The sequence below is a fragment of the Procambarus clarkii genome, chromosome 10 (genome assembly GCF_040958095.1).
Source record: "Procambarus clarkii isolate CNS0578487 chromosome 10, FALCON_Pclarkii_2.0, whole genome shotgun sequence".
NCBI lineage: Eukaryota > Metazoa > Arthropoda > Malacostraca > Decapoda > Cambaridae > Procambarus > Procambarus clarkii.
Window position 1 is genome coordinate 14034193 of NC_091159.1, and position 13930 is coordinate 14048122.

General features: G+C 48.4%; 1 protein-coding gene across 1 annotated transcript in view; it reads right to left on the reverse strand.

The window, feature by feature from the left end:
- Positions 1-1367: 1367 nt before the first annotated feature.
- Positions 1368-13930, reverse strand: part of LOC123748596 (uncharacterized) — a 37733-nt gene continuing 25170 nt past the window's right edge. Inside the window, exons 5-7 of the mRNA XM_069322135.1 lie at positions 7012-7124; positions 6132-6260; positions 1368-1530 (exon numbers count right to left, since the gene is read on the reverse strand). Of these exons, the coding sequence (XP_069178236.1) occupies positions 1368-1530; positions 6132-6260; positions 7012-7124 (405 nt within the window). The remainder of the gene's footprint in view (positions 1531-6131; positions 6261-7011; positions 7125-13930) is intronic.

Here is a 13930-nt window from a genome sequence, read left to right on the forward strand (position 1 = left end):
GTGGAGGCTGCTGCCTTGTGGAGGCCGCTGCCTTGTGGAGGCCGCTGCCTTGTGGAGGCCGCTGCCTTGTGGAGGCCGCTGCCTTGTGGAGGCCGCTGCCTTGTGGAGGCCGCTGCCTTGTGGAGGCCGCTGCCCTCTTCACTTATGAAGGCCGCTGCCCTCTTCACTTATGGAGGCCGCTGCCCTCTTCACTTATGGAGGCCGTTGCCCTCTTCACTTATGGAGGCCGCTGCCCTCTTCACTTATGGAGGCCACTGCCCTCTTCACTTATGGAGGCCGCTGCCCTCTTCACTTATGGAGGCCGCTGCCCTCTTCACTTATGGAGGCCGCTGCCCTCTTCACTTATGGAGGCCACTGCCCTCTTCACTTATGGAGGCCACTGCCCTCTTCACTTATGGAGGCCGCTGCCCTCTTCACTTATGGAGGCCGCTGCCCTCTTCACTTATGGAGGCCGCTGCCCTCTTCACTTATGGAGGCCGTTGCCCTCTTCACTTATGGAGGCCGCTGCCCTCTTCACTTATGGAGGCCGCTGCCCTCTTCACTTATGGAGGCCGCTGCCCTCTTCACTTATGGAGGCCGCTGCCCTCTTCACTTATGGAGGCCGCTGCCCTCTTCACTTATGGAGGCCGCTGCCCTCTTCACTTATGGAGGCCGCTGCCCTCTTCACTTATGGAGGCCGCTGCCCTCTTCTTTAGGTGAACGTCGAATACTTCCTCAACACACTAAACATTTATGATAATTTTATCATGGCTCGTAATCTTGGCTAGGTAAAGCATTCTTTTAAGTGCGTCTTGTATTATTTTAAGGGGGTCATGTATACTTTTAAAGGCGTCATGTATCCTTTCAAGTGTTTTATGTACCCTCTTAAGGGAGTCATGTATGGTATTAAAGGCGTCATGTATCCTTTTAAGTGCTTTATGTACCCTCTTAAAGGAGTCATGTATGCTATTAAGGGCGTCATCTATTCTTTAAAGAGGTCATGTATGCTATTAAGGGCATCATGTACCCTCTTAAGGGAGTCATGTATCCTATTAAGGGCATCATGTACCCTCTTAAGGGAGTCATGTATCCTATTAAGGGCATCATGTACCCTCTTAAGGGCATCATGTACCCTCTTAAGGGAGTCATGTATCCTATTAAGGGCATCATGTACCCTCTTAAGGGCATTATGTACCCTCTTAAGGGAGTCATGCATCCTATTAAGGGAGTCATGTACCCTCTTGAGTGTCATTTGACAGATCATTAATTTGTTTAGTGATGACCCACGATAGTTTGCCCACAACACAATGAGTTACGGCAATTTTCAGAACTCTCTAACTTGATGCTGACGCTTCAAAAGGAGAACTTGTTCAGGAGTGAACAGTTCCTTATGGTGGTAAGTCTTCCGGGTATTTCACTAGTATCCTAATAATAGCCTCTATAATTACACATAATGGAGTGGATGAAGCGAGCAGCAAAATTGAATGAGCAATCACAAACTTCATAAGAGGCGGAGCCCACGAGCAGGAACTCATATCCTCAAAAAGAAGTCTGTAGTGAAAAGAAGTCTTAGGTGCTCTATAGCACCAAAGTGGAAGTGTTGCAAGGTTGCTAGCTAATCATTCTGAATTGTTTCAATGAAAGTAATTGAGCTTTTATCCCAATCAAACTTGTAGGATAAACGGAACTTTGAGGTATAGTCTGAGGAATACACGGCGGAACATTTCTTGTAGGAAGGCGTAGATCCTCGGAGACGGCTTCCCAGGTGCATGGCCGCCACTCTCCGCCGCCCCGCTCACAGCTTTCAAATTTCCCCACCACTACCAACTTCCTGATTAATTACCGCTTTTAATTGTGGCTCGGAGACGGAGTGGAGGGCTGGGGAGGGATAGGTAGGTAGTCAAGGGAGGGGTGGGAGATGGGAAGGAAGGTGAACCCGGTTCCTTGATTTACCACAACATGTAAAGGGTACTATAACGCAGGTGCCCAAGTCACCCACCAAACCTAACTAACATATGTATATAAAACTTTGGCATTTTTGAGCTGTTACTTTTCATAGTATATTTTATTTTGTAAGTTGGGGACCAAAGCGAAGAAAATGAGACATTAGATGAGAGGACGGGTTGATGGGAGTGATCATCAGCTAGCAGCCTACCCTGACCCTGGTGACCTACCCTGACCCTGGTGACCTGCGCTGATCCTGGTGACCTGCGCTGATCCTGGTGACCTACCCTGACCCTGGTGACCTGCGCTGATCCTGGTGACCTACCCTGACCCTGGTGACCTGCGCTGATCCTGGTGACCTACCCTGACCCTGGTGACCTGCGCTGATCCTGGTGACCTACCCTGACCCTGGTGACCTGCGCTGATCCTGGTGACCTACCCTGACCCTGGTGACCTGCGCTGACCCTGGTGACCTACCCTGACCCTGGTGACCTGCGCTGATCCTGGTGACCTACCCTGACCCTGGTGACCTACCCTGACCCTGGTGACCTACCCTGACCCTGGTGACCTACATTGACCCTGGTGACCTACCTTGACCCTGGTGACCTACATTGACCCTGGTGACCTACCCTGACCCTGGTGACCTACCCCAGACCCTGGTGACCTACCCTGACCCTGGTGACCTACCCCAGACCCTGGTGACCTACCCTGACCCTGGTGACCTACATTGACCCTGGTGACCTACCTTGAACCTGGTGACCCACCCTGACCCTGGTGACCCACCCTGACCCTCGTGTCCCACCCTGACCCTTGGTGACCTACCGTGACCCTGGTGACCTACCGTGACCCTGGTGACCCAACCGGACCCTGGTGACCCAGCCTGACCCTGGTGACCCACCTTGATCCTGGTGACCCACCCTGACCCTGGTGACCCACCCTGACCCTGGTGACCCACCCTGACCCTGGTGACCCACCCTGACCCGGGTGACCCACCCTGACCCTGGTGACCCACCCTGACCCTGGTGACCCACCCTGACCCTGGTGACCTACCCTGACCCTGGTGACCTACCTTGACCCTGGTGACCTATCCTGACCCTGGTGACCTACCTTGACCCTGGTGACCTATCCTGACCCTGGTGACCTACCTTGACCCTGGTGACCTATCCTGACCCTGGTGACCTACCTTGACCCTGGTGACCTACCTTGACCCTGGTGACCCACCCTGACCCTGGTGACCTACCGTGACCCTGGTGACCTACCGTGACCCTGGTGACGTACCGTGACCCTGATGACCCAACCGGACCCTGGTGACCCAGCCTGACCCTGGTGACCCTGGTGACCCACCATAACCCTGGTGACCCACCCTGACCCTGGTGACCCACCCTGACCCTGGTGACCTACCCTGACCCTGGTGACCCACCCTGACCCTGGTGACCTACCCTGACCCTGGTGACCTACCCTGAACCTGGTGACCTACCTTGACCATGGTGACCTACCTTGACCCTGGTGACCTATCCTGACCCTGGTGACCTACCTTGACCCTGGTAACCTACCTTGACCCTGGTGACCTACCCTGACCCTGGTGACCCACCCTGACCCTGGTGACTGACCCTGACCCTGGTGACCTACTCTGACCCTGGTGACCCACCGTGACCCTGGTGACTGACCCTGACCCTGGTAACCTACTCTGACCCTGGTGACTGACCCTGGTGACCTACTCTGACCCTGGTGACCCACCGTGACCCTGGTGACCCACCTTGACCCTGGTGACCTACCTTGACCCTGGTGACCTACTGTGACCCTGGTGACCCACCTTGACCCTGGTGACCAACCGTGACCCTGGTGACCTACCGTGACCCTGGTGACCCAACCTGACCCAGGTGACCCACCTTGACCCTGGTGACCTACCGTGACCCTGGTGACCCACCCTGACCCTGGTGACCCACCCTGACCCTGGTGACCCACCCTGACCCTGGTGACCTACCGTGACCCTGGTGACCTACCTTGACCCTGGTGACCTACCGTGACCCAGCCTGACCCAGGTGACCCACCTTGACCCTGGTGACCTACCGTGACCCTGGTGACCCACCCTGACCCTGGTGACCCACCCTGACCCTGGTGACCCACCCTGACCCTGGTGACCTACCCTGACCCTGGTGACCCACTCTGACCCTGGTGACCTACCCTGACCCTGGTGACCTACCGTGACCCTGGTGACATAACCTGACCATGGTGACCTACCGTGACCCTGGTGACCTACCTTGACCCTGGTGACCTACCGTGACCCTGGTGACCTACCCTGACCATGGTGACCTACCGTGACCCTGGTGACCTACCTTGACCCTGGTGACCTACCCTGACCCTGGTGACCCACCGTGACCCTGGTGACCCACCCTGACCCTGGTGACATACCGTGACCCTAGTGACCTACTCTGACTCTGGTGACCCACCGTGACCCTGGTGACCTACCCTGACCCTGGTGACCTACCTTGACCCTGGTGACCTACCTTGACTCTGGTGACCCACCCTGACCCTGGTGACTCACCTTGACCCTGGTGACCCACCGTGACCCTGGTGACCTACCGTGACCCTGGTGACCTATCCTGACCCTGGTGACCCACCCTGACCCTGGTGACCTACCGTGACCCTGGTGACCTACCCTGACCCAGGTGACCCACCCTGACCCTGGTGACCCACCCTGACCCTGGTGACCTACCCTGACCCAGGTGACCCAACCTGACCCTGGTGACATACCCTGACCCTGGTGACCTACCCTGACCCTGGTGACCCACTCTGACCCTGGTGACCTACCCTGACCCTGGTGACCTACCGTGACCCTGGTGACATAACCTGACCATGGTGACCTACCGTGACCCTGGTGACCTACCTTGACCCTGGTGACCTACCGTGACCCTGGTGACCTACCCTGACCATGGTGACCTACCGTGACCCTGGTGACCTACCTTGACCCTGGTGACCTACCCTGACCCTGGTGACCCACCGTGACCCTGGTGACCCACCCTGACCCTGGTGACATACCGTGACCCTAGTGACCTACTCTGACTCTGGTGACCCACCGTGACCCTGGTGACCTACCCTGACCCTGGTGACCTACCTTGACCCTGGTGACCTACCTTGACTCTGGTGACCCACCCTGACCCTGGTGACTCACCTTGACCCTGGTGACCTACCGTGACCCTGGTGACCTATCCTGACCCTGGTGACCCACCCTGACCCTGGTGACCTACCGTGACCCTGGTGACCTACCCTGACCCAGGTGACCCACCCTGACCCTGGTGACCCACCCTGACCCTGGTGACCTACCCTGACCCAGGTGACCCAACCTGACCCTGGTGACCTACCCTGACCCTGGTGACCTACCCTGACCCTGGTGACCCACTCTGACCCTGGTGACCTACCCTGACCCTGGTGACCTACCGTGACCCTGGTGACATAACCTGACCATGGTGACCTACCGTGACCCTGGTGACCTACCTTGACCCTGGTGACCTACCGTGACCCTGGTGACCTACCCTGACCATGGTGACCTACCGTGACCCTGGTGACCTACCTTGACCCTGGTGACCTACCCTGACCCTGGTGACCCACCGTGACCCTGGTGACCCACCCTGACCCTGGTGACATACCGTGACCTACTCTGACTCTGGTGACCCACCGTGACCCTGGTGACCTACCCTGACCCTGGTGACCTACCTTGACCCTGGTGACCTACCTTGACTCTGGTGACCCACCCTGACCCTGGTGACTCACCTTGACCCTGGTGACCCACCGTGACCCTGGTGACCTACCGTGACCCTGGTGACCTATCCTGACCCTGGTGACCCACCCTGACCCTGGTGACCTACCGTGACCCTGGTGACCTACCCTGACCCAGGTGACCCACCCTGACCCTGGTGACCCACCCTGACCCTGGTGACCTACCCTGACCCAGGTGACCCAACCTGACCCTGGTGACCTACCCTGACCCTGGTGACCTACCCTGACCATGGTGACCCACCCTGACCCTGGTGACCTACCGTGACCCTGGTGACCTACCCTGGCCCTGGTGACCTACCGTGACCCTGGTGACCTACCGTGACCCTGGTGACCTACCGTGACCCTGGTGACCTACCCTGACCCTGGTGACCTACCGTGACCCTGGTGACCTACAATGACCCTGGTGACCTACCGTGACCCTGGTGACCCACCCTGACCCTAGTGACCCACCCTGACCCTGGTGACCTACCTTGAACTTGGTGAGCTCGTGCAGGAGGAAAGTAGTGATGATCTGGTCATGTTGCCGCACCTCGGCCGTCACCTCTTCCTCCGACGTGCCTCTGGTGGGAGAGGTAAGGGAGAGGGAGAAAGGAAGAGAGAGGGAGGGAGAGAGAGAGAATGGAAAAGGGGGTAAGAGCGAAGGGAAAAGGAAGAATTATGAGGTAGAGTGATGGATAGAGGGTCAGAGGAGGAGGATAAGAGGAGAGTGAAGGTTAGGGAGGGAGGGAGGGAAGAATGGAGGTGAGAGAGAGGAAGGGGGTAGGGGGGGGGGAGGGAGAGATAAACCATGTTAAAATTACGTTTAACTAATAATTTAATAATATTAGTACATTAAACTATTCACCTTAAAATTATCCGCTACACTGATCTATCCGTCTTCGCTCTTACTCACCTGTCCTCGCTCTTACTCACCTGTCCTCGCTCTTACTCACCTGTCCTCGCTCTTACTCACCTGTCCTCGCTCTTACTCACCTGTCCTCGCTCTTACTCACCTGTCCTCGCTCTTACTCACCTGTCCTCGCTCTTACTCACCTGTCCTCGCTCTTACTCACCTGTCCTCGCTCTTACTCACCTGTCCTCGCTCTTACTCACCTGTTCTCGCTCTTACTCACCTGTCCTCGCTCTTACTCACCTGTCCTCGCTCTTACTCACCTGTCCTCGCTCTTACTCACCTGTCCTCGCTCTTACTCACCTGTCCTCGCTCTTACTCACCTTCCTCGCTCTTACTCACCTGTTCTCGCTCTTACTCACCTGTCCTCGCTCTTACTCACCTGTCCTCGCTCTTTCTCACCTGTCCTCGCTCGTACTCACCTGTCCTCGCGGGTAGAGAGCCACATCTTGAGGTTAATCTGGCCCTGGATGTTGGACCTATGCGAGCGGCCCTCCAGGGGGTACCATTTATCCACGCCCGTGCTGGGAATGTCCTGTGAGCCAGTAAACTGTTAGTGCTGGCACTGTGCGCACCATACTCTGTATATGCACGGTATTTAGGTATGCACGTATGTATATGGCTTATGTGTTCATGAATATGTTTATGTGTTCATGAATATGTTTATGTGTTCATGAATATGTTTATGTGTTCATGAATATGTTTATGTGTTCATGAATATGCTTGTGAATTTATGTGTGTGTATAAATGTATGTATTTATGTCTGTCCCTATGAACAAATCCACAAGGGCCGTGACGAGGATTCGAACCTGCGTCCGAGAGCATCCCAGACGCTGCCTTAATCGACTGAGCTACGACATGGTCAAAAGGAGATTGCATTTGATGCATCACGCAATTGTGATTTCTGTGTGTGTCTGTGCTTACTAAGATGTGTCTACGAGGAGTAAGATTGGGCTCTAGAACCCCGGTTCATAGCGTTTATGTCCCTGACTTCTCAGTTCTCTTTCATACGTGTTCATGAAGCTGTGATTGGTGCTTTTTGCCGTCACTTTCGGTCTCGGCTCATCTCACTCTGTTTACTACCCAGTGTATGCATAATGTTGTGTGCCTCGGGTTCATCTGTGTGTCTAATTTCCCCCTTTTGCCTCGTGAGTCTCCTGTCCCCACACCTGGAAAAGACACTATTCATTTAAGTACGAATAGGTATCTTGTATGTTGTGATCATATCACCTCTGTATTTATCTTGGAATGTCGTTATTTTAGTTCACTTTGTCGTAATTACTAAGTTACCTTATATCTGGCGAATCTTTCACGTATTCTCAATTGTTTTGTTAAGGTCTACCCGGAGTGGGTGTCAGGCCGGGGCTACATACTCTAAGACAGGTCAGAGTACAATTGTTACATGCTTTATTCTGAAGGAAGCCTTCGTCAGGGTCTATAAAAGCCTTCCTTATTGCTTTGCAAAGTGTTGCATACGCAGCTGATGTTCTTTGACCAGTGAGTTCATCTGGTGTTGCATTCACTCAAAGATCCTTTTCTATATTTTACTCCTACACCTGCCTCCCTCGGAAACTGTGCTGGCCTGCTGTTGCTCCCTCCCTTCTCCATGTCCTTTCTGTTTCACACTTTCTTTTATTAAATTCTAGTAGCCTGCCTACTTAAATTAGGCAGGCAGCCTAATTAAATTAGGCTGCCTAATTTCTATTTCATATAATAGGCTTTAGTCAGTAGGTAGGAACAGTATCTTAGCACTGTCTTTTAACACCCTCAGAAATATCTGGTCTTGTCATACTATTTCAATTACACCTATTATAGAATATTATAGTTGCTCTCATAATACGACTCTCTGGGCCACTCTATAATTAACATATCAATAATCCCTGTGGATTATCCAATACTCCCATGAGTATTTCTTCATATCTCCAAATAATTTTTTCAACAGTGCTCCTCTCCCTCTTTCCCCAGTCTTCTTTGACCACTTGGTAGCCGCTTGGAAAGAATGCATTGCCAGTGATTATTTTGTTTCTTAGCTGTAATTACAATGATGTGCGGTTAAATCTTTTGCACCTTCTCATGTAGTTCTCCTGACTTATTTATAATACTATCCGCATTGGTGTGCAGTATTCACATAATGACGGATTACATCTTTGTGGAGGATGATGAGAATTAGAACTCAATCTGGGTCGTGGTACTCTCTCTCTCTCTCTCTCTCTCTCTCTCTCTCTCTCTCTCTCTCTCTCTCTCTCTCTCTCTCTCTCTCTCTCTCTCTCTCTCTCTCTCTCTCTCACCTTCATAGCAGCATTTTAACCATAACTAATGTAAACTAGCGGCAGTGAGTTATGCCTGAAGAACCGCCCTCATCAACCATCAAAAGACCTTGGCAATTCACAAGTAAAAATTCACGAATTGGCACTTATTATGCAAATTGGGTTGTAATTAACATGATTTTTTTATATATTTTATGTTCCGTCTTCTGAATTATGTTTCACTGTTATTATTGTGTATCTTTCTGCAACTCCGGAAATTATAATTGCGACGAAATGGATGAATAGAATAGGAAATAAATACAGATAAATGAAAATGGACGAATTTCTTCGAAAAAAGAGAGAGAGAGAGAGAGAGAGAGAGAGAGAGAGAGAGAGAGAGAGAGAGAGAGAGAGAGAGAGAGAGAGAGAGAGAGAGAGAGAGAGAGAGAGAGAGAGAGAGAGAGAGAGAGAGAGAGAGAGAGAGTACATGACCATGTCCAACACGGACCGTGCTAGTAAGCCAATTACAGAGCCTCGTGTTGTTCGTGTCCCGGTGTTCCCTCCACTCTGCCCGCGTCTCTCTCTTAATCTACTCTTATTTATTCATTTCTCTCATGTTTTTCCGTCATTTAATATTCTACCTGTTTGGTCTTTTTTTGGGCTTTCGTGACCGGTTTACCTGTGTCTCTCTACCCCTGGGTGTCTACCTGACTGTCCACCTGACTGTCCACCTGACTGTCCACCTGACTGTCTACCTGGCAGTCCACCTGACTGTCCACCTGGCAGTCCGCCTGACTGTCTACCTGGCTGTTAAAAAAAATTATAAGCACACCACCCCAAAAAATAATAACATACCAGCCCAAAAAGACCCAAATATAATGGGCTTATTACATATGGTTGCCAAGTATTTTCATTCATAATTTGTATGTCTGAATGTATGAAAAAAGTTCTCAAGTTAGGTCCTGTGACCAATTACCGGTTTTACGTCTTTTTAATAACTTAAAAAAAAATAACTAACCGAATTTCTCTTGATGAGCATGGCGCTCCTTTGGTCAATCAGCCCACAGAGAATATACACACAAAAATATACAACAACACATACAAGGAATGGATAAATATACACGCAAAATAAAGCGATAACTGCCGGAACAATTGAGAATGGTCCAGGACGGACCGAAACGTCGTCGTCCCTTCAACTTCTAGTGTGTGGTCTGGTCAACATACTTCAGCCACGTTATTGTGACTCATCGCCTGCTTCCGGATCAATATACACATTACACGTCTGGGATGCTCTTAGACGCAGGTTCGAATCCTCGTCACGGCCCTTGTGGATTTGTTCAATATATACATGTTTAATAAGTAGAAAAAGTAGCAAAATGATGTGGATAAACGATATGTGAATTGAAGGAACCGAAGTGAATTGAGAGAGAGAGAGAGAGAGAGAGAGAGAGAGAGAGAGAGAGAGAGAGAGAGAGAGAGAGAGAGAGAGAGAGAGAGAGAGAGAGAGAGAGAGAGAGAGAGAGAGAGAGAGAGAGAGAGAGAGAGAGAGAGAGAGAGAGAGAGAGAGAGAGAGAGAGAGAGAGAGAGAGAGAGAGAGAGAGAGAGGGACAGAGAGAGAGAGAGAGGGACAGAGAGAGAGAGAGGGGAGAAGTGGGAAGGGATGGAGGTGGGGAGGAAGGATGGTAACGAGAAGAGGAGGAAAGAGGGAAAGGAACTGACGCCTGGTAAGAGCTTCATTATCTCCAGACTCGACAAATGTTTAGCATAGTCTGTGTCCCAGTCTGGTGCAGCGTATGTAAGTGTACCTGTGAGTATCTGTACCTGTGAGTATCTGTACCTGTGAGTATCTGTACCTGTGAGTATTTGTACCTGTGAGTATTTGTACCTGTGAGTATCTGTACCTGTGATTATCTATACCTGTAAGTATCTGTACTTGTGAGTATCTGTTCCTGTGAGTATCTGTACATGTTTTTGTACCTGTGAGTATCTGTACCTGTGAGTATCTATACCTGTAAGTATCTGTACTTGTGAGTATCTGTACCTGCGAGTATTTGTATCTACGAGTATCTGTACCTGCGAGTATCTGTACCTGTGAGTATCTGTACCTGTGAGTATCTATACCTGTAAGTATCTGTACATGTGAGTATCTGTACCTGTGAGTATCTGAACCTGTGAGTATCTGTTCCTGTGAGTATCTGTACCTGTGAGTATCTGTACCTGTGAGTATCTATACCTGTAAGTATCTGTTCTTGTGAGTATCTGTACCTGTGAGTATTTGAACCTGTAAGTATCTGTTCCTGTGAGTATCTGTACCTGTGAGTATCTGTACCTGTGAGTATCTGTATCTACGAGTATCTGTACCTGTGAGTATCTGTACCTGTGAGTATCTGTACCTGTGAGTATCTGTACCTGTAAGTATCTGTACTTGTGAGTATCTGTACCTGTGAGTATCTCTACTTGTGAGTATCTGTACCTGTGAGTATATTTACCTGTGAGTATCTGTACCTGTGAGTATCTGTACCTGTGAGTATCTGTACTTGTGAGTATCTGTACCTGCGAGTGTTTGTATCTACGAGTATCTGTACCTGCGAGTATCTGTACCTGCGAGTATCTGTACCTGTGAGTATCTGTACCTGTGAGTATCTGTACCTGTGAGTATCTGTACCTGTGAGTATCTGTACTTGTGAGTATCTGTACCTGTGAGTATCTGTACCTGTGAGTATCTGTACTGGTGAGTATCTCTACCTATGAGTATCTGTACGTGTGAGTATCTGTACCTGTGAGTATCTGTACCTGTGAGTATCTGTACCTGTGAGTATCTGTACTTGTGAGTATCTGTACCTGTGAGTATCTGTACTTGTGAGTATCTGTACCTGTGAGTATCTGTACTTGTGAGTATCTGTACCTGTGAGTATCTGTACTTGTGAGTATCTGTACCTGTGAGTATCTGTACCTATGAGTATCTGTACTTGTGAGTATCTGTACCTGTGAGTATCTGTACCTGTGAGTATCTGTACCTGTGTCTGTTCCTGTGAGTATCTGTACCTATGAGTATCTGTACTTGTGAGTATCTGTACCTGTGAGTATCTGTACCTGTGAGTATCTGTACCTGTGAGTATCTGTACTTGTGAGTATCTGTACCTGTGAGTATCTGTACCTATGAGTATCTGTACTTGTGAGTGTCTGTTCCTGTGAGTATCTGTACCTATGAGTATCTGTACTTGTGAGTATCTGTACCTGTGAGTGTCTGTTCCTGTGAGTATCTGTACCTGTGAGTATCTGTACCTGTGAGTATCTGTACCTACGAGTATCTTTACCTGTACATGGACAAAACAACAAAAACACACGCACTTGTACACACACCAATATAAAACACAAAATAACTAAGATCACTACACAGTCTCCCACCAAGAGTTTGAGCCCATGTTCCATTGTTTATACACGACAACGTTGCCAAATGTGACAAATTCAAATAAGTTTATTGAGGTATAATACACACAGGGATGAGGTAGCTCAAGCTATTCTCACCCCGTTCAGCATATCGTGTTCATATATATATATATATATATATATATATATATATATATATATATATATATATATATATATATATATATATATATATATATATATATATATATATATATATATGTCGTACCTAGTAGCCAGAACTCACTTCTCAGCCTACTATTCAAGGGCCGATTTGCCTAATAAGCCAAGTTTTCCTGAATTAATATATTTACTATAATTTTTTCCTTATGAAATGATAAAGCAACCCTTTTCACTATGTATGAGGTCAATTTTTTTTTATTGGAGTTAAAATTAACGTAGATATATGACCGAACCTAACCAACCCTACCTAACCTAACCTAACCTATATATATAGGTAAGGTTAGGTTAGGTAGCCAAAAAAAGCTAGGTTAGGTTAGGTTAGGTAGGTTAGGTAGACGAAAAAACATTAATTCATGAAAACTTGGCTTATTAGGCAAATCGGGCCTTGCATAGTAGGCTGAGAAGTGAGTTCTGGCTACTAGGTACGACATATATATATATATATATATATATATATATATATATATATATATATATATATATATATATATATATATATATATATATATATATATATATATATATATATTGGTAGCAGTCTTTCTTGTAAACATATATTATTAAATATGACCGAAAAAGTAAGATTAATAATTCTAACACGAATTTTCTCAATATTTCTTATGTTTCTTTTCACTGTCGATGGTCAAGTATAATGGGAGATTTTAACATTCAGGATATGAATTGGAACGAACTGGAAACATATCGAAGTTGATGCTTGACTTTTTATATATATGAAAATGCTAAACAGGTAGGTAGCCATGTATTAGGAAATAACATTCTTGCTCAGGTATTCTGTAGGAAAGAAGACTATATTAATAATATATTAATAATATATTAATATATAATAATATAGCCCGAGCATCGATTTCATATACCAAACTGGCAGTTCTGAGCGGAATATTTCTCCAACTTTTTGGATTATTTTTAATAATATAAATCCACAGAGGCAAACTGAATGATGATTGGAAATAGGTGAGTACCATGTAGTCTAGTACACAACCACACACAGGTGAGTACCATGTAGTCGAGTACACAACCACACACAGGTGAGTACCATGTAGTCTAGTACACAACCACACACAGGTGAGTACCATGTAGTCGAGTACACAACCACACACAGGTGAGTACCATGTAGTCTAGTACACAACCACACACAGGTGAGTACCATGTAGTCGAGTACACAACCACACACAGGTGAGTACCATGTAGTCTAGTACACAACCACACACAGGTGAGTACCATGTAGTCTAGTACACAACCACACACAGGTGAGTACCATGTAGTCGAGTACACAACCACACACAGAAGAGTACCATGTAGTCTAGTACACACACACACACACAGGTGAGTACCATGTAGTCGAGTACACACACACACACAGGTGAGTACCATGTACTCTAGTACACAACCACACACACACAAGAGAGTACCATGTAGTCGAGTACACAAACAAACTTCAAAACATGGCACTCTAGTGTTAACA